At 36.4% G+C, this 18369-nt stretch overlaps 1 protein-coding gene across 7 annotated transcripts in view; it reads left to right on the forward strand.

Moving 5' to 3' along the window:
• Positions 1–17290, forward strand: part of rap1gapb (RAP1 GTPase activating protein b) — a 64431-nt gene extending 47141 nt beyond the window's left edge. For 4 of the 7 annotated variants that reach the window (XM_056749753.1, XM_056749756.1, XM_056749751.1 and 1 more), the window contains 21 exons: positions 1946–1993; positions 3120–3158; positions 3241–3429; positions 3694–3797; positions 4968–5046; positions 5262–5315; positions 5389–5472; positions 6432–6532; positions 6816–6945; positions 8206–8361; positions 9198–9269; positions 9372–9458; positions 9546–9686; positions 10507–10638; positions 13343–13452; positions 13528–13641; positions 13729–13870; positions 14109–14214; positions 15671–15723; positions 16562–16614; positions 16740–17290. In XM_056749753.1, the coding sequence (XP_056605731.1) occupies positions 1946–1993; positions 3120–3158; positions 3241–3429; positions 3694–3797; positions 4968–5046; positions 5262–5315; positions 5389–5472; positions 6432–6532; positions 6816–6945; positions 8206–8361; positions 9198–9269; positions 9372–9458; positions 9546–9686; positions 10507–10638; positions 13343–13452; positions 13528–13641; positions 13729–13870; positions 14109–14214; positions 15671–15723; positions 16562–16570 (1950 nt within the window). In that variant the 3' untranslated portion in view covers positions 16571–16614; positions 16740–17290. Of the gene's footprint in view, positions 1–1274; positions 1311–1945; positions 1994–3119; positions 3159–3240; positions 3430–3693; positions 3798–4967; positions 5047–5261; positions 5316–5388; positions 5473–6431; positions 6533–6815; positions 6946–8205; positions 8362–9197; positions 9270–9371; positions 9459–9545; positions 9687–10506; positions 10639–13342; positions 13453–13527; positions 13642–13728; positions 13871–14108; positions 14215–15670; positions 15724–16561; positions 16615–16739 lie in introns of all 7 variants that reach the window. The other 3 variants (XM_056749754.1, XM_056749757.1, XM_056749752.1) reach the window with 3 other exon arrangements.
• The last annotated feature ends 1079 nt before the right edge of the window (positions 17291–18369 follow it).

Genomic DNA, 18369 nt, shown 5'->3' on the forward strand with positions numbered 1-18369 from the left:
GTGCTTGAATTGAAAGAGGAATCCTGACATAAACATACAGTATGTGTGATGTGTTCAAATGTTTTACGTGATTTTGGATGATGATTGTCATTCATTGATTCTGAATGATTCATGCTGTAATGTCATTATAAATACTGTTGTTACGTACGAATACTTTGCTAGTTTGTTTTACGTAATGATAATGAGAATAGAGATGTGATGAATTACGTCGAAATGATCTCATAGTGCAAAAATGAGTCTCATTTGTAGACAAATATAAATGGGGATTTTCTTAACAGCTTTGTAAGACTTATCAGTATTTAATGCTGGAGCGAGTTTTGCACAAGAATATATTCCATCAATTATTATACTATTTATAGCAAAATGAAAAAATGATAAAAGATTTATCTCATGGGAATCATTTCGTGTAAGATCCGTCACAGTACAGTACGTACTGTTTAACATCGTGATGTAACAGTGATATAGGATGTTTAAGTTGGGAAACTATTAGAGGAAGATGTTGGGAAACTTTTACTACTTTCTCCTTCTGACTGATTAATAAGCATTCATTTAATGGGAAGTATTGTAGCATGTCAGAATTCAGATGTCCACCTGACAGGCACAAAATTTATTAGTTCAAATAAAATATGCCCGAAATATTTCCACAGGGTGAAGAAATATACATTTTTTAATCCCCAGTGATATAAAAACAAACGTGTGTTTGACAATTCTGCGTATCAGCAGATATAAAGATGCTTTTGGTTTCTAGTTCTTGTTTTTAATAATGTTGGTTTTATTTGAAACTGGGGTCATATAAGATGTTGTAATTCACCAGACTCGCTAAAGAAAACCGTCGGCTTTAGTTCGTGTTGCGTTTTTATTCCATCGCAGCTGTAAGCAGACAGGTCACATTCTTCACAGCTCTTCCGTCCCCGCGGTTAATGACCCTGTTTCACACCGCTCACGTTCAATTGAGATGAACGTTGGGAGCGAGGAAGGACATCTGAATCTGACGGGCTATTGATGTTTGGAGCGTAGGCGAAAGGCACCTTATCCATTACTGCAGCGACACATTCATTCAGAGAGAAAAGGTTCAGTCAGTTTCACACGCTGTCAGATGTGAGCAGGTGTAGAATAGCTGGAGGAAACTTTGTTAGCGCTGCCATTCGTCTCAGTGGCAGATGCTTGGACGACACCAGGGTGTCATACGCTATTTAAAATCTGCTCATGGGAGCTGAACATCTGATATCATCTCTCTCTCTCTCTCTCTCTCTGTCTATTCCCCCGATTCTCAGACATCAGATATATTTGCAATGATAGAGCGAATTCAGGTGAGATTGTTTTTTCATATTAGTCTTTGTGTTTGTTCCTGTCGAATGGCATCATTTTATCATGTGACCTTTGAACTTTGAACTTTGTGAAGCTGCATTAAGGTGACACGTTCCCTGTCTTAGTCTGCATCTTTTTTACTCACTCTCCATCTTTCGCTCATTGTAGATTTATCATTTGTAATCTATAACTAATACTCTTAAAAGCTGTCATTTCACTACTTATTTAAATTCTTATTTAACACGTATTCCTATTTTTAATATCTGAGACTATAATTGTGCATTGTAACAAAGGTTTGGTTTGAATTTCTGCAACGCCGTCCACTCATGTTATTGGCTAAAATGAAACTCAACATCAAAAAGCATCCAAACCTTGTAAGTTGCTTTGAAGCGTCTACTGGTTGCCAGTAGACGTTTGCTTGAACAATAACAGACTGTTGGCTTCACTTATATTGTTGGAACTCTGCTCAACAGAAGACATTGAAAATGAATGACCTTCGTTTGCTTTGACATTGCAAATCGACATTGCATATTTTCATATGAAAAAGTGACACACTTCACCTTTGATTACTCCAAAAATGATTTTGTTATACTGATGATGATTTTCCTGATGTTCTGAAATACATTTTCTATAACAGAGTTGTAGAATGGATGAACAGAGATGTATCCTCCCACCACCTCTCAAAGTAAGTGTAAACAAGCATCAAGTGTGAAAGCTTTTATGAAATGTTCTCACATCGAGTCCGGCTGTCAGAGTTGTGTTCATCACATGCACACAGACGCACACGACTTCGCTTACATTCCTGACAGATGTTTACCCCAGTGCTCATTCTCAAATACTATAACGCTACCTAGCTAGGCAGTATTTTAAGGCATCACACATGTGATCCAATGTTTGTGTGTGGCGTGTATTTTTATGGTGCTTAGATTAGATGTCATGTGCATTTGATATATAATTCACTTATAAGGATACGTTTTATTTACAAGGCTACCTTAGTAGTCAGCTGCCTATGTCCTATGTAGGGTGTAGACACCAAGGTTGCCCTTGGCTTTAGGGTATTGAAGTGTATTCACATATTAAATTCAATTTATTTCCCTGGCCCTTTTCACAATTTTGTATTGTTGTAAAGCAGCTGTACAGCAAATGTGTTTATCGAGCCAAATTAAAGGACACAAAACAAGAAAGTTATATAACGCGTAAAAAAGTCACAAATATACTCACGCATATCAAATGTTTATACTAGTGATGATGTGTTTGTAAACGTGTTTTAAACACTTAAGTATTTGTAAACACATCCTTTACCCACAAATAATGCTTTTTGAATTCAAGATGACAAAAATACACGTGTCCATTAAGTGTTGATTGTAATGTATAGACATGTGTAACTGTTCAGTTCAAAGCCTCACCATTTACTCTCCTTCGGGTTGTTCCACATGTGTATAAATGTCTTTGTTAAACACATATGAAGACATTATGAAGAATGTAGGACAGCAAACAGTTCTGGGGCACTTTCGACCACCATTGTATTTTTTTCCTACTATGGGAGTCAATGGGGGCAAAATCCGTCCATTCTTCCAAATATCTTTCTCTGTATTCGTCCGAACAAACACATTCGCACAGAAAACCTGATCATGTGATCTGTACCACATTCTACTGGTTATTAATAGTGTATACACTTCAGGGGGTTTCCATGGCATTATGAGTCCCTAAAGTTTCATTTCTACTTATTTCTTTTCCTTCATCTGTAGCTTAATGTGACTTCACAGAAGTGCTCACATGTCAACATCTAATCGATCTGTATTTCTTTACAGACGGAAGAAGACTACATCCCCTATCCCAGCGTCCATGAGGTTACAAGCACGTTTGGCTTTGTATATTGAAATAGGGTTTGTTTGGAGAAGTGTTTTGATTTTTGATTTGGTGGGTCGGCAGGTGTTGGGTCGAACCGGTCCTTTGCCGCTGATTCTGCTCCCCCAGTTTGGTGGTTACTGGATTGAGGGGACCAATCATGATTTAGGCTCCTCCTCTGCGCCGGAAGAACCGCCCCCGTGTCCTACATCGCAGTGTACACTGGAGACAAACAGCATAGCCAAGATCTACAGGGAGGACTTTTTGGGAAAGGTGAAACATTTTTTAAAGATCAGATTTGCTATTAAAGCAATATTTTTAATGCAAAATAATAATTAATAATCACATCCGTCCGAGAAGCACTATAAAAAAGTCATCTATATAACATACGTATGTGCTAAAGTCCGTGAGAGCTTTATGATAGGAAGTTAAATGTTTATATTCTGTTTCAGTCGTACACTTGTCGACTCTCATCTCATGGCACATTTTAGTCTTTTTTAGAGTTATAGAATGAATATAGTGTACATCTCTCCACAGGAGCACTTCAATTATTACTCGGTGGACAGCGTCTTGGGCCACCTGGTCTTCTCCGTAAAATATGATGTGATTGGAGACCAGGAGCATCTGCGACTGTTGCTCAGGTACCGCTCTACACACGAACACAAGACGCTGTCTTATACGCTCTTCTTAAAATACATGGAGAAACTGTAGTAGACACAAATAAGACAACTGTTGATGTACGGGAACAAAGCTTTTGAAATGAATGTGGATGGCATAGCTCAGATCATTTAGTTTTAGAAGTATTTGATGAGAAATGAGAAATTGAAATAGCTTACGTCCGATTGCATCCTTTGGTACCTGGACCACAAAACCAGACATAAGTAGCACGGGCAAATGCTAAATTAGCCCCAAAAATTGCATGGGTGGACATTATAGATTTTTCTTTTAAGCCAAATATCATTAGGGTATTAAGCAAAGATCATGTAACATGAAGATATTTGACAATTTCCTATCGTGAATATATCAAAACTTTATTTTTGTGAGTAATAGGCTGTGCTAAGGACTTCATTTGGACAACATTAAAGGCAATTTTTTGAACTCAGATTCCATAGTTTAAAATAGTTGTATCTTGGCCAAATATTGTGTGATCCTTATTTATTCAGCTTTCAGATGATGTACAAATCTAAATTTGTCAAAATTGACTGGTTTTGTTTTGCAGGGTCACAAATAATGTCAGTTTTTTGGGGGGGTGAACGATTCCTTTAAAATAACATATTCAAAACATCCTTAACATTATACCTTAAAAAAAGTACTTTTGCCAGAATCTTTAATCTTTATGAAACAAACACATCTAACCTTAACCACACATATCCTTTTCTTTTTCACTTTTAAAGTGTTCAAAATATGCAGTAGAAACACCAAAACATCTATTTTTAATAATCTTAAGTCTTAAACATCTTTAATAACAGGATAGAGAACGAGAGAGAGAATAAGGACCATAGTAAGGTTGATATAAAAAGCCTTTCAAAGATCTTTAAACCTTTTGAGCAGGTAAATGTGCACCTGCAATCACATCAATGATGCAATGACGCGCACTCGGACATGCACACACACGCACACGCACACACACACGTAGGCTCAGATGAGTGTAGTGTTTTCATGAGCGAGCAGAAGTTCTGCACAGTTTTTGATGATGTAATCAGGTTGCGTCTTTGATGCCCTCCAGATGGTTTTTACAGCTCTTGCAATGTGTCCGGCATAACAACAAGCATTCTGTGAATCTATTGTCCTCCAATGTCTTTTTATTTCAGGTCAAAGTATAAAACCCACCATGATGTGATACCCATTTCATGTCTGACCGAGTTCCCCAATGTGATCCAGATGGCAAAGGTACGACATCAGTGTACATGTTTGTAGCAGAAAGTCATTATTAGGGTTATTATTAAAAAATGTCAGGCGCTTTTAATTTTTATATTAATATCAGATCACATTTTTTTTACTGATTTACATATATTTACACATCAAATGTAAAGCTCTATGTATTTTATAGATTAAATAATTGAAAAATAAAATTTGAAATCACCGTTTTTTGTTTATGTTCTAAGCTTATCTGTGAAGAGGTGAATGTGGACAGATTTTACCCCGTCTTATACCCGAAGGTAAGCTGCGATTTCAGATCAAACAGTTCAAAATTGCTTTTCATCTTGACCCTAATTTGCATTTTTCTTCAAGGCGTCTAGACTCATCGTGACCTTTGATGAGCATGTCATCAGCAACAATTTTAAGTTTGGAGTAGTTTACCAGAAATTTGCACAGGTCAGATGTCATGCCCTCATGTATCCCATGCTTCTGACATATATAATGTGTACATTAATATATATATATATGAAGAGTTTATTTGCAAAGACAGAAAAACATGTTTTTTATTGTGCATTCCAAGTAATATCAATCAAACTGCAGTTGGGTTAATTTGATTAAGTAATAGTAGCAAAAAATAAACATACAAAATAACACAATGAAAAACATTATAACACAATAAATAACATGATTTTTGAAAATGTTATCCTGAAAAAAATAACTTGTAGAATTGACAATTGACAACAATTTTTGCACAAACATTTTTTAAGTTAAATTTGCTAAAATAAAGTAAGTTTTACTTACTTTAAATTGAGTTTTTGTCAATATATCAAGTACGTGTTATTTGAAGTAAACATATATATTGACCCTGAACAAAAACATTTGTTTTAATCAAACTTCAACGGTAAAAATGTAAAAATCCTAAACTTTAAAATAATACCAAAACTCTCCAAAATCTCAAAGACAAATCAACAAAAACCACGTCTTTCTTTTTATTGAGAAACACTTAAAAGGTCAGTTAATCTTGAAAATGAATCTCCTAATGCAGTCAGATACAAAGCATGCTGGGAACTACAGAAAAACTGCCAATGTAATTATATCTACAAAATGATTCATGTAGTCTCAAAACAAAATAAATAAGTAAACAATTTAAATGGCTTTAACGTAATAAAATTGAGTTGAATTTACTTAATAATTTGTTCAATTAAAATCACTCGAACAACATAATTAACATTATTATTTAAACTCATTTTTTTGTTAAAAGCAGGAACACATTTATAGTATATTTTAATAATTTATTTAAAAAAAATCTCAATCTTTTTCAGTCTGTTTTTGCAAATGTACTCGCATATATATACTGTATACTATAACAGTACATTTTTTTATTCTTATTTGTGTGTGTTTTTCCTCTTCCATAGTCTACAGAGGAGGAATTATTTGAGAACACTGAGGAAAGTCCGGCCTTTGTTGAGTTTTTAGAGTTCTTAGGAGAGAAGATTGAACTTCATGACTTCAAAGGGTATGCTGCTCTCACAGTAAATAACACTTGATTTACCCATAAAGGATTTATTTTAGACACGTTGATCCTAAAACAACCTAATATGCTTGATATGGTTAGTCCTGCTTTTGCATACGCTAGGTGACCATATATATCATTTTATTATAGAGCTATAATGTTATTACTTCTCATGCCTTGAAATATATTTTCAATAAAGATGCTATAGAAATACATTGAATTGAAATGTGGGGTCAGGGACACGTCAAAATCACATTTCATGACAAAACTGTACATTTTTCGGCAGTTTTCGGGGTGGTCTGGATGTGACACACGGTCAAACGGGAACCGAATCAGTCTACTGCAACTTCCACAACATAGAGATCATGTTCCACGTGTCCACTAAACTGCCGTACACGGAAGGAGATTCTCAGCAGGTAAAACCTCATATGTATTTTAGTATTTTGCATCGTCCCATTTTGCATGCAACATTTCTACATTCTTATGTTCTTTCTTACATTCTTTATTTTGTTTTGTATATTTGTCATCAATTTTGACGCCCTTTGGACGAAACCATTACATCATGTGCTGTAAATTCTAATGTTGTTTTATGTTGCATGTAATGTCATTTCTAAAAACATGACCAGTTGGTCACCCCTCGAGATTGCTGGCCGGTGTGACATGCACCGACCAACTGTATGTTGTGTAAATGAGCAAGCATCCCACACCATACGGTGCAAAAAAACACCGATCCTGAAAAGCCATCTGTTGCCATCCGTGTTTCACATCGCTCGGATAGAAAACATCACCTCAGGGTTTCAGCACAGACTGGCCTCTCAGAATGCTGCCCATGAAAACCAGGACTAACATACGGCTCCACACTCATCACCTGCTGATATTTAATAGTTTTCTTCGTGATATGAGCGCTAGTGTGTTTTCTTATGCTAATGGACACCGGACAGACTTAGTTTTTGTCTTTAAATGATTTGTTTCTTCTATCTAAAAATGGGTAAGACGTCTGACAAGAGCCCACAGGGCCGACCGTGACCTACAATATCATCCTCAATTATTTGAGGTTTCACTGTCTGATACATATTTATGAGCAAGCTGTGAAGTGCATACGTGAAAGCGCTGAAAGCAATTCAGAGAAAGGTTTATGGGAGATAAAATTGTCATTGTGCATCATTGTAATATATGTTAAATTAGGTTTAAATGTAATTATTGCTTTGTGTTTCATGGCTTTGATGATGTTGGTGTATTAAAACACATAAATTTTAATATCTTTTATGATGTCGCAATAATATGATATTTTGAAATATAATTATTGACATAATTTAACGCCAAAAAACCTGGTGACACTCCAACATATTGGTGATGCAAATGTAACATTTTTAAAACACAAAATATAATAAATAAAATACACATTTGATCAAAAGCATTTTTTTAGTACATGCATATCACAATAAAATTTAGATTTTTCCATTGTAAGCTGTCAGGAAGACGTAAGATGAGGATTAGAGGAGGATTAACTTTAATGCTTTTAATGCACACCACAAACTGATGAAATATGTTTGACACCAACATTTCATTTTTCAGTTCATGTTTGTTTTCAGGCCGATCTGTTAAAAGAAGCGAGTCTGAAATTGTTCAGTGTTCCTCATGTTACTTCACAATGCTGTCCTGTGAATTCTTTTCAGCTCCAGAGGAAAAGGCACATAGGAAATGACATCGTGGCTATAGTTTTTCAGGAGGAAAACACACCGTTTGTACCAGATATGATCGCGTCCAACTTTCTGCACGGTTATGTAGTGGTTCAAGTGGAGAACGCCTGCACAGATAATGTTCTGTATAAGGTAAAAGATGAAGAACGTGGCACATATACCTTAGTATTTACTGTTGTAAACTTGTATAATTAAAATGATTTCGACATACTATAGTATTTTTAGAACATACTATAGTAAATATTAAAGTTTACTTAACTATTTGACACCGCGTATGTGATGGTGTAATTAACAATTTAAGTTTCCAATTAAATTTTAATTATATTTATTTTCTGAAAACTGAATTCTCTCTATTAAGAGATTCTCTGCTATTTGCGTCAACCTAAAAACTTGATACATAACTTTTAGCAATATACAAAAAGTTATTAAAACGTCTGTATATCTTGAAGCCATAGATTTATTAATAATTTAGATTTGTTTCTTTTGTAAATGATTACATTTAATTTTATAAATTGAATTTACTGAATTATCTTAATTCAAATAAATTTGGTTGATTCTTGATTTTTAGCAATGTTTAATATGTTTTTGTGATTTTATTATTTACAAATATTTGCTATTTATTTGTATTCATATTTAGCGCTAACTATATTAAATAATAAAGTTTCCAAAAGTATTTCCCAAAGTTTATCCACTTACTATAGCTAATATTATAGACATTTAGTAAATATATATTATAATATATAAATTACCATTACTAAGTGTACAGTTTAAACCCTAAAGTATACTACAGTATTTTTTCATGTGGAATAAAATGTAGATTATGTGGATCATGTGAATTATTTGAATCTATCAAAAATGTAAGTTTTATTCACTTTAGAAACTCTCCCAGTATGGGTCACTTTAGTCTAGAGTTTCTCTGACTTTTGTTTTTATAACCTTTATTATTCATTTTCTCTTGTTTTTAAAAGGTATCTGTGACAGCGAGAGATGATGTGCCTTTCTTTGGACCAACTCTCCCAGAGCCTGCCATCTTTAGAAAGGTACAGCGTTTCAACATGAAGTCATTCTAGCCTAAAACTGACTCATTCTCATTTAAATCACATACTAAATGAGGTTCAAATCTAGTTTTGTTTTGTTTCCAGACTCCTGAGTTTCACGAGTTCCTCATGACCAAACTGATCAATGCTGAATATTCCTGCTACAAAGCTGAAAAGTTTGCCAAATTGGAGGTACAGGACTGGTTCTGATGCTCTTTACATTTGGGTTGAGGCGCATATCTGTGGATTGTACATTAAAAATCATTATTTGTCCTCCAGGAGAGAACCCGTTCTGCTCTTATGGAGACTTTATATGAGGAGCTTCATGTTAACAGTCAGTCTATGATGGGTCTGTGTGGAGATGATGATAAACTGGAGAATGGAGGAGGAGGCGGAGGAGGATTCTTTGAAACTTTTAAGGTAGTCTGTTTGAATCTTTTATTTCACCCAGAAGAAAAAAACTGTTTTTATTATAATATTACTTTCAAAGTTGTTTTAGTTAGTTTATGTGATGCACAAAAACTGTGTATCTTCAACCCTTAGATTCATGAGGAATTTTGAATAATCTTTCTTCTGTAAATAATCAGTTTTTGCATCACCTCTTTTTGTTTTATTGTAGTTCTATTCTTATATTGAAATAGCTTTTATTTTTATAAATTAATTGAATATAAATTTTATTTGATTCATCTTTTAATTTACACGCATTTGTTTATTTATTATTTTCTTTGTTTTAGCAATATTTCATGTTTGTTATCAATTTATTCGTTTTTAATTATTTGATTCTTTAAATTTTATCAATTTCATTGTTTTTGTAAAAATGTAGTTTTTACTTATTTTTATTAAATCATTTTAGTACCTACTTTAGTACATACATTTATTTCACTATATTTAGACCTATGTCTTATTTGGTTTTATTTAACAGATATGTGTTAAAAATTTGCTTTTAGTTAACTATAATATCCACATCTTAAATAGACTGCATTGTGGGATATCGTATGTCTTAAAGTGTGATATGTAGCGTTTGTAATCAAGCTAGAGAAAACTTCTTCATGCACACTGAACACTTAAAGCATAGTATTGAAAATCAAACTTAAGTATACAAGTTTGCTATTTACAACATGTGTATTCCATGTTCTAATGCGCGCTAGCTCTCTATTAAAGCAGTAGTCTTAGAGTGCCCCCTAGAGTTACACTGCAGTAATGCATCTTTCATCTCTAATGCATCATGTCCTTTTTCCAGCGTGTGATCCGCAGTAGAAGTCAGTCGATGGACGCGATGGGCCTCAGTAACAAGAAGCCACACACAGTCTCCACAAGCCACAGCGGGAGTTTTACACACAACCCTCCAGAAACCCCCAAAACAGCCGGCATCGTGAGTAACCGCAGCCTTCCATCTGTCAACACATCTTAAATTGTTAACAAGACACAACTTAATAAAAAAATAAATGTGCAGTCCGCCAGAGTCTCAAAAGAAATCTGCCATAGAAGCATGAAAACCGCGTGTGGCAGCTTTAGTTTACACCAAACTCTCTGCCCTGAGCCGGCAGAGACCCAGCTGGTGCTCACATCGCCCTCTGAACGCCTTTGACCCTTCGGTACATGTGTCAGGGTGGCACATCTGTGAGGTTCAGGCTGGTTCTGGATCAGGTCTTCTCTTGCCATGTCAGATCTTCATCATTTAAAGGGAGAGACGGATCTGTAATGCGTTCACGTGATGTGTTTGGATGGTGGTCAGTAGAACAGATGGCGCTCTGGACACGTGACTCTCTGTCCTCTTTTAATCTTGCAACACAATGCAACAGAAAGAAAAATCACACGTCAGATCTTTGTATTATCTCAGTTATTTCTCCTAGATAAATGGAGAGCAATCTCAGATAATTCTCCAGAGAAAAAGAGCAGTCTAACAAACGTCCCCAGAGTCTGTCAAATATTTCAAACGTCAATATTATTGACGATCTCTTTATGAACTCAAGCATTTCTCATCAAAGCGACCCACATCCACATTATTTTACCTCTATGTTGTACACCAAATCTACGTTCATTTAACACCACCAAACTCTTTATGTTTTTGAAAAATTATCTCAAGTGTTTTTATTTCTATTTCTTTTAAACAAATTGAGGTGAAACAACTGACGTTGAAACCTAACAGAAGAGAACAGAAGAGAAATGTCTGAGCAATAAAATAACAAGAGATTTCTTTGATATCTCCATTTCTTTTCTTAAACCAATATTAGGTTAAATGTAGAGCAAATTGAGACATTTGCATCCCTGTTGAAAATAACCAGCATATGCTGGTTAGGTATGGTTTGAAGCAGGGTAGCTGGTTTGTGCTGGTTTGAGCTGGTCATATGCTGGTTAATCATGGTCCTGACCTGGTTTGGGACCCTCTTAAACTAGCTAAGGACCAGCATAAACCAGCAAATGACCAGCTAAGGATCATCTTAAACGAGCTCAGGACCATCTTAAACCAGCTCAGGACCAGCTTAAACCAGCATATGATCATCTTGAGCCAGCTCAGGACCATCTTAAACCAGAACATGACCAGTTTAAACCAGCTCAGGACCATCTTAAACCACCACATTAGCATCTTGGACAAGCTCAGGACCATCTTAGACCAGCACATGACCAGTTAAAACCACCCAAGGACCATCTTAAACCACCCAAGGACCATCTTAAACCAGCACTTGACAATCTTGAACCAGCACATGACCATCTTAAACCAGATCAGGACCATCTTAAACCAGCATATGATCAGCTTAAACCAGCTCAGGACCAGCTTAAACCAGCATATGATCAGCTTAAACCAGCTCAGGACCATCTTAAACCAGCATATGATCAGCTTAAACCAGCTCAGGACCATCTTAAACCAGCATATGATCAGCTTAAACCAGCTCAGGACCATCTTAAACCAGCACATGCCCATCTTAAATCAGCTCAAGACCAGCTTAAACCAGCATATGATCAGTTTAAACCACCACATGACCAGTTTAAAATAGCTCAGGACCATCTTAAACCACAAACATGACCATCTTAAACCAGCTCAGGACCAGTGTGAACCAGCACAAACCAGCTACCATGCTTCAAACCTACCTAAACAGCATATGCTGTTTTTTTCAACAGTGTTGTGTTTGCATCTCTGAATTTTCTGCTTCAAGAGACCTAAAAGAGGTCAGTTTACTGCTTTAAGAGAATTTGTTTTAAAGACATTGTTAATTACTCATTTTATTTCGATATAATGTTTCTCATTTCATTATGTGCATTGTTGCAAAACAACCAAAAAGTTCTGTCTAAGGAAATAGAAAAGTGACATGACCTTGAATGAAACATGTTATGCTTGCGTGACGGTCACAGTGAAGACGTTCCTTTGGGTGGAGTTGTTGTGTTTTGTGTCCCATTTGCCTTTGCAGGGACACATTTGTGTTGGCGAGCACCTCCCTTTACAACATCTTTTTTCCTTACAGGTACAAGTCGTTTTTGTTATACAGCATAACATGTGTACTAAATCATTCAGATATTCAGGAGTGGTTCCTTTAATGCCTTAGTCATCCTCAGATCAAAATCACAGTCCACTGTCATTACTGTTCAACTGTATCGAGAGAAACACATCACAACTCTTCATTTTGGTATCAATCACAACACATTCCCTTGAGTGATTCAATAATCGGGTGACTCGCAAAATCCATATACACATGTACGGGTACCGACCAAGACTGTGTGTATTTGCTTAGTTTTCAGTATACAAAGCATATGCATGCTACATTTAAATGAGATTTAAAACATGCCTGAACGGACAGTTCAAGCACAAATGAAAATTCTGTCATGTCATGTCAAACCTGTATGATGTTTCTGCAGAAGAAGATATTTTGAAGAATGTTGGTAAACAAACAACACCGAACCTCATTCCATTGTGCGGACACAAAACCACCATGACATTTCTCAAAATATCTTCTTTTGTGTGACACTTTTTTTCCAGTAAAGAAACACTTAAAAAAACAACTTTAAGTGTTCAGCAGTCTTCCCTATACTGTGAACATTAACACAATGATCTCTGACACGCACTACTGATGTCTCCTCAGTCTTTGAACATCCCTGGAAAAAGCCCGACCAGGAAGAAATCTGGCCCGTTCACCTCCAGGAGGAGCAGCGCGATTGGGATCGAGAACATACAGGAGGTTCAGGAGAGAAGGTAGGCCCAGACACGTGAATGCGGGAGACGTACAAGTGTTTTCTTATAGCGTGTAAAAGGTGTTTTTTGTCCCAGCAGCAGAGAGGTGTCTCCCATTCCACAGAGATCTGACTGCAGCTTTACTCAAGAACTCCGATTAGACAACTCGTCCAATCACAGCTCACCTGAGATGCCCACCACCAAGTTCGGGTACAAGCGCAGACGATTCGCAATTATGATTTTCACGAGCAGTTTTCCAACGATCATGTGTTTTCTCATATTCTCATGTTTTTGTAGTTCTGCACTGTGCTGTCGAGCTCCTTCCATCCCCGAGTCTCAGGACCTCTCTCGCTCCTCGTCCAACGCCAGCAGCTTCACCAGCGTGGTGGAGGAGAACGAGCACCAAACCGGAGCGGCGGAAGAGTACGACACCGGACCGGTGAGGCCACGCCCGCCTATGAGTCATCATTCAATCAGTGATCAATACAAAAGCATAATTACTCATTCTCTATTGATACATTGCATGTGTTTCTTTCAATGAGCACACAAACCAACAGCGACAAAAACACCAGCGCATAACCGGTTTGGGAATTTGCATGTTGTTGCTTGAAGAGAGACTCTGACGGACGGGTTCTGGCATTTGCGTGCTGAATGTTTTCGATGTTTCTGGTGTGCAGGAGAGCCTGTCATTGGCCGGGACGCCACAGAAGCGAGACTCATTTCCATACAGCGCTGTGTGGCTGGAGGACAGCTCCGCTCCTACAAACCAGAGCAGCTCACATGGTGAGATTAAACAAATAATTCACATTTATTACAGCATCCAAAGTGTAAAACACATAGGTGATGAAAAGAGATATTTGTACGATACTTACTGCTCCCATGGGTTCAATTAAACCATCAAATATGAAGAGAAACACAAAGGAAAACTGCAGTGCATCACAAAATGTAGGTTTTCATGTTCAAAAATGTGAATAGAATATAGAAATATCCTCTTGTTTTTGTTTCCAGGTCTTGACTCTGTAAGCTTTACTAAAGTGTTAGGCCGTGTTCAGACTTGACTTCTTTTTTGACAAGAAAAAGTTGACAAAGGTGCTTTTTTAGTCAAACAAAACGCTGGCAACGTTTGGTTACAAATAGCTGCTGAACGCCATGACTTCATCATCAGCAGAAACAGATAGGCAGCATAATGGAAGTCTCTTTGAATTAAAAACAGAGCGTCTTTGCAATAACTAAAGACACATTTAAAAACTATAACACTAATTTCTCCCTAGAAATCCAATCAGAAGTTGTTGAAAGTTCAAATAAATTACATCAACCGGCATTCCGGCCGCCATTTCATTATTTCAAGCTTGACACTTCGTTGACCAATCACGTTCCTCCCATGTTTTTATGGAAATGACAGATCTCTGTCTTCGGCTAGCTGCAAAAAGGAGCTCTTCTCCAATTCTCACTATTGACTAGTTGCTTATTAGCATGCATATTATTAGCATATTGGCTGTTTATTTGTATTTATAAAGCACATATTTAACATGACCATATTCTACTTCCATAATCCGACCCAATACCTAACAACTAATTTACTAACTATTAATAAGCAAAAAATAAAGAGTTAACTCAGCATTTACATTTACATTTATGCATTTGGCAGACGCTGTTATCCAAAGCGACTTACATTGCTTTATCCTATACATTTTACATAGGTATTTGCAATCCCCTGGGATCGAACCCACAACCTTGCGTTGTTAACGTAATGCTCTTACCACTGAGCTACAGGAAAGTCATAGTTACTAGTTCACTTAAACTGAGAACTGGACCTTGAAATAAAGTGTGACCGTTTTTTCAAATCATAGGATTTCATAGGATTAAAACAGACGCTAGCAGCTTAAAAAAAAGAAGTCTGAACACGGCCTTATATGTCATTTTTTTCTTTCAGGCCCCTTCAAATTTGTCTCAAATCTAAGCTTCAGTTTATATTCCCTACACAACAAACAAACACACAAAATATTTAACATTTTCACAGTATTGGCAATGTAGCTCTGCTTTCCTGAAGCTCAGTGGTAAGAGCATGGTGCTAACAACACCAAGGTTGTGGGTTCAATCCCATTTATTGCCAAACTTATTGTCAAATGCTTTAATGTTAATGTATTGAATAAAGGACAAACACATGAATTTTCCCAAGTTGGGCATCACTTTTGTCTTGTACACGTAACATTGCTCATACTTTGATGTTTGCCTGTAGGTCCCCATCGACAGCAGTCTGAACCCCGTCCCAAAACAGAGAGACAACACTCGGTAAGAGCTGTGCACAGCCAATTTAAAGCAGTAATGTGGGGATTAAGCGGCATCTAGTGGTGAGGTTGCGAATTTCATTCAATGGCTCACTCCACCGCACTACGGCGGCTCTCGCAGGACACACGATTACTCTTTGTTTGCAGGAGGACATAACGTATTTATGAAACACATTCTGTAGAGCATTCAGTCCGTTTAGGGCCACTGTAGAAACAACACGGCAAATATATGTGTATATGTATATATGTACATAGTTATATGTATTATTGATTCCATTTTTTTTTTTTTTAATTCCGATGTTTTTCTATAGATCTTTTTACAGTGTTGCAATGGTGCAAAACAACTGAACAGAGAAAATAGGAAAAACTGGGAATACGAAAAAAAAAATACGAAATACATGGAATAAACACAGAATACATAGTAATATTAGTATTATTTAAGATGTATATTAGAAAACATCTTAGTATACAAACTGTCTCACAGAGCATTTTTCACTGTGTTTGGTATATATTTAATAATATTTTGCCTCTGTATCGCCATCTCTGTTTGAAACTAACTTGGTGTTAACTTGATGTGCTTATCTTTTGGGTCAAGTCAAAATGTCAAATTGTTATTACCTGCAAAAATTGCATCCCACATCACAAATCTTTATTTAAAGTTTATTGGTGTGAATTATAAAGTAATTAAAGTAATTTTGATGCACATGCTCGATAAACAATTTGTTTAGTTAAAACAATTAAGGATTGTAGCTTTTACCCATATTTGCCCTTAAATATCATATTTAATATGGAATTGAATTCTATTAACTTTGCTTTTTCATGTTTACGTGTGTTTTGCACAGAACTGTTAGCCGTCCAGCAGGCTGTAGATGACTTTACAGACGTCCATCAGCAGGTCAGTGTTCATTGCATTATTCTCTATGTAATGTTTAATCATGTTGAAAATCAAAACCGCTGTTATAGCTCATAGCAGGACATTTGCACAATCTAACCGTCTGTCTGTTGTCATTCTGTTCTCAGCATTTTCATAAGCAGCCCTCCTGCAGCGAAGACTCTGTGTGCTCACTAGACACTGAATACTGAGTTGTTCGAGCCAAGTGTGGATCAGAATATCAGCACACTATTAAGGGCACGAGCCTTTATTCTCTATCATATGACTGTTGGCCTATAGGTGAAATGACAAACCTGCCTAACATGTCGTCTTTGGCCACGGCCGACTGTGATGACGTCAGATATCCACGACAATAGTTGGCAGTAGAGAAGATCTTCTGTCACTTCTGTTGAACATCAATGCTTTTATCATCAACTTCTTCCTTTCTCTGGCCCTCAATTTTTTATTCTTTCTAATTATTTATTTATTGAAGTTCTCTGTGGGAGTAGATCTTTTGGGGACATCTGTATCTCTGGAAATATTAAGGTTCGTCCTAAACCCATCACCCTTGTGAACACACAACTTTCTCAACCTTTAACCCGACCGTGTCGTTTCGAAAATTGTTTGTTGCCTTTTGTGTTGTTCTCTGTCTGTGATGAATAATGATGTTGTTATTGATAAATGTTAAGTGTTGTCTGTAGTCGACGATTTCTCTGGTGATTTCAAACGCCATCCGCTCACAAAGCTCACAAAGCTTTAGCTATAAAAGACGAAATGAATAGATCAGGAGTGAGATGATGGATCCTCTTAAATATTATTTATTGTGTTGCAAGAGTAGCCGTTATGTTCTGTCTGATGGAGATATTTTGTACGACCAAACATACACTAATGTGAAGGCTCTCCCAAGCGCGCTGTGCGGATTACTGACAAATGAAGCTTATTCAAAAGTGTCACGTGTAGTGAAAGTTTGTTTTCATTTATAACATGACAGTGAGCAATATGAATGTAAAACTGTTGAATTGCACACACATGTATACTGGGTTCCCACAGCATTTCAACAATGAATTTTGTTAATAACATTGTGGTTATTGGAGTTTTTGAGATGGCTGGACTGAATGAACCATTTTGGATTTTATTCGTCGATACAAGTCTTACTAGTAAGTTTTAGATATCACACATTTGAAAGGATAGTTCACCCAAAAATGAAATTCCCGTCATCATTTACTCACGGTCCGATTGTCCCAAACCTGTGTACAAATCTTTGTTCTGCAAATAATTTGTTAGAACGTCAGTGGCCAAACAGATCTCATCGTTCATTGACTCCCATAGTATTTATTTTCCCTACCATGGCAGTCGGGGGGTGAGGTCTGTTTGGTTACCGATGTTCATCCAAATATCTTTCTTCCAAAGAAATGTATACAGGTTTGGAACAACCTGAGCGTGAGTAAATGATGACAGAATTTTCATTTGGGGGTGAAACTGTCCCCAGTTTTGCGTGACTGAGGGAACCTGCACACATTTGATATAGTTTCTTGCTTTCTTTACAAATTCACATTTTGAATTAATAACTTTTTTTGTTTTATGAACACTGCTTATTTCAGATCATGTCGTCATTTTAAAGCTATTACTATTTATTTTTTAGAAAAGTGCTCTGGGTGTACGACTGTACACTCATGAAATCAGATTTATGTGGTACTCTAATTTCAAGACTTTAATGTTGCGGCCATAATGCTTGTGTCAAAAATGACGGTACGCTGTTTGTTCCAAAAATTATTAAAC

Source organism: Triplophysa dalaica, chromosome 6 (assembly GCF_015846415.1).
Source record: "Triplophysa dalaica isolate WHDGS20190420 chromosome 6, ASM1584641v1, whole genome shotgun sequence".
Lineage (NCBI taxonomy): Eukaryota > Metazoa > Chordata > Actinopteri > Cypriniformes > Nemacheilidae > Triplophysa > Triplophysa dalaica.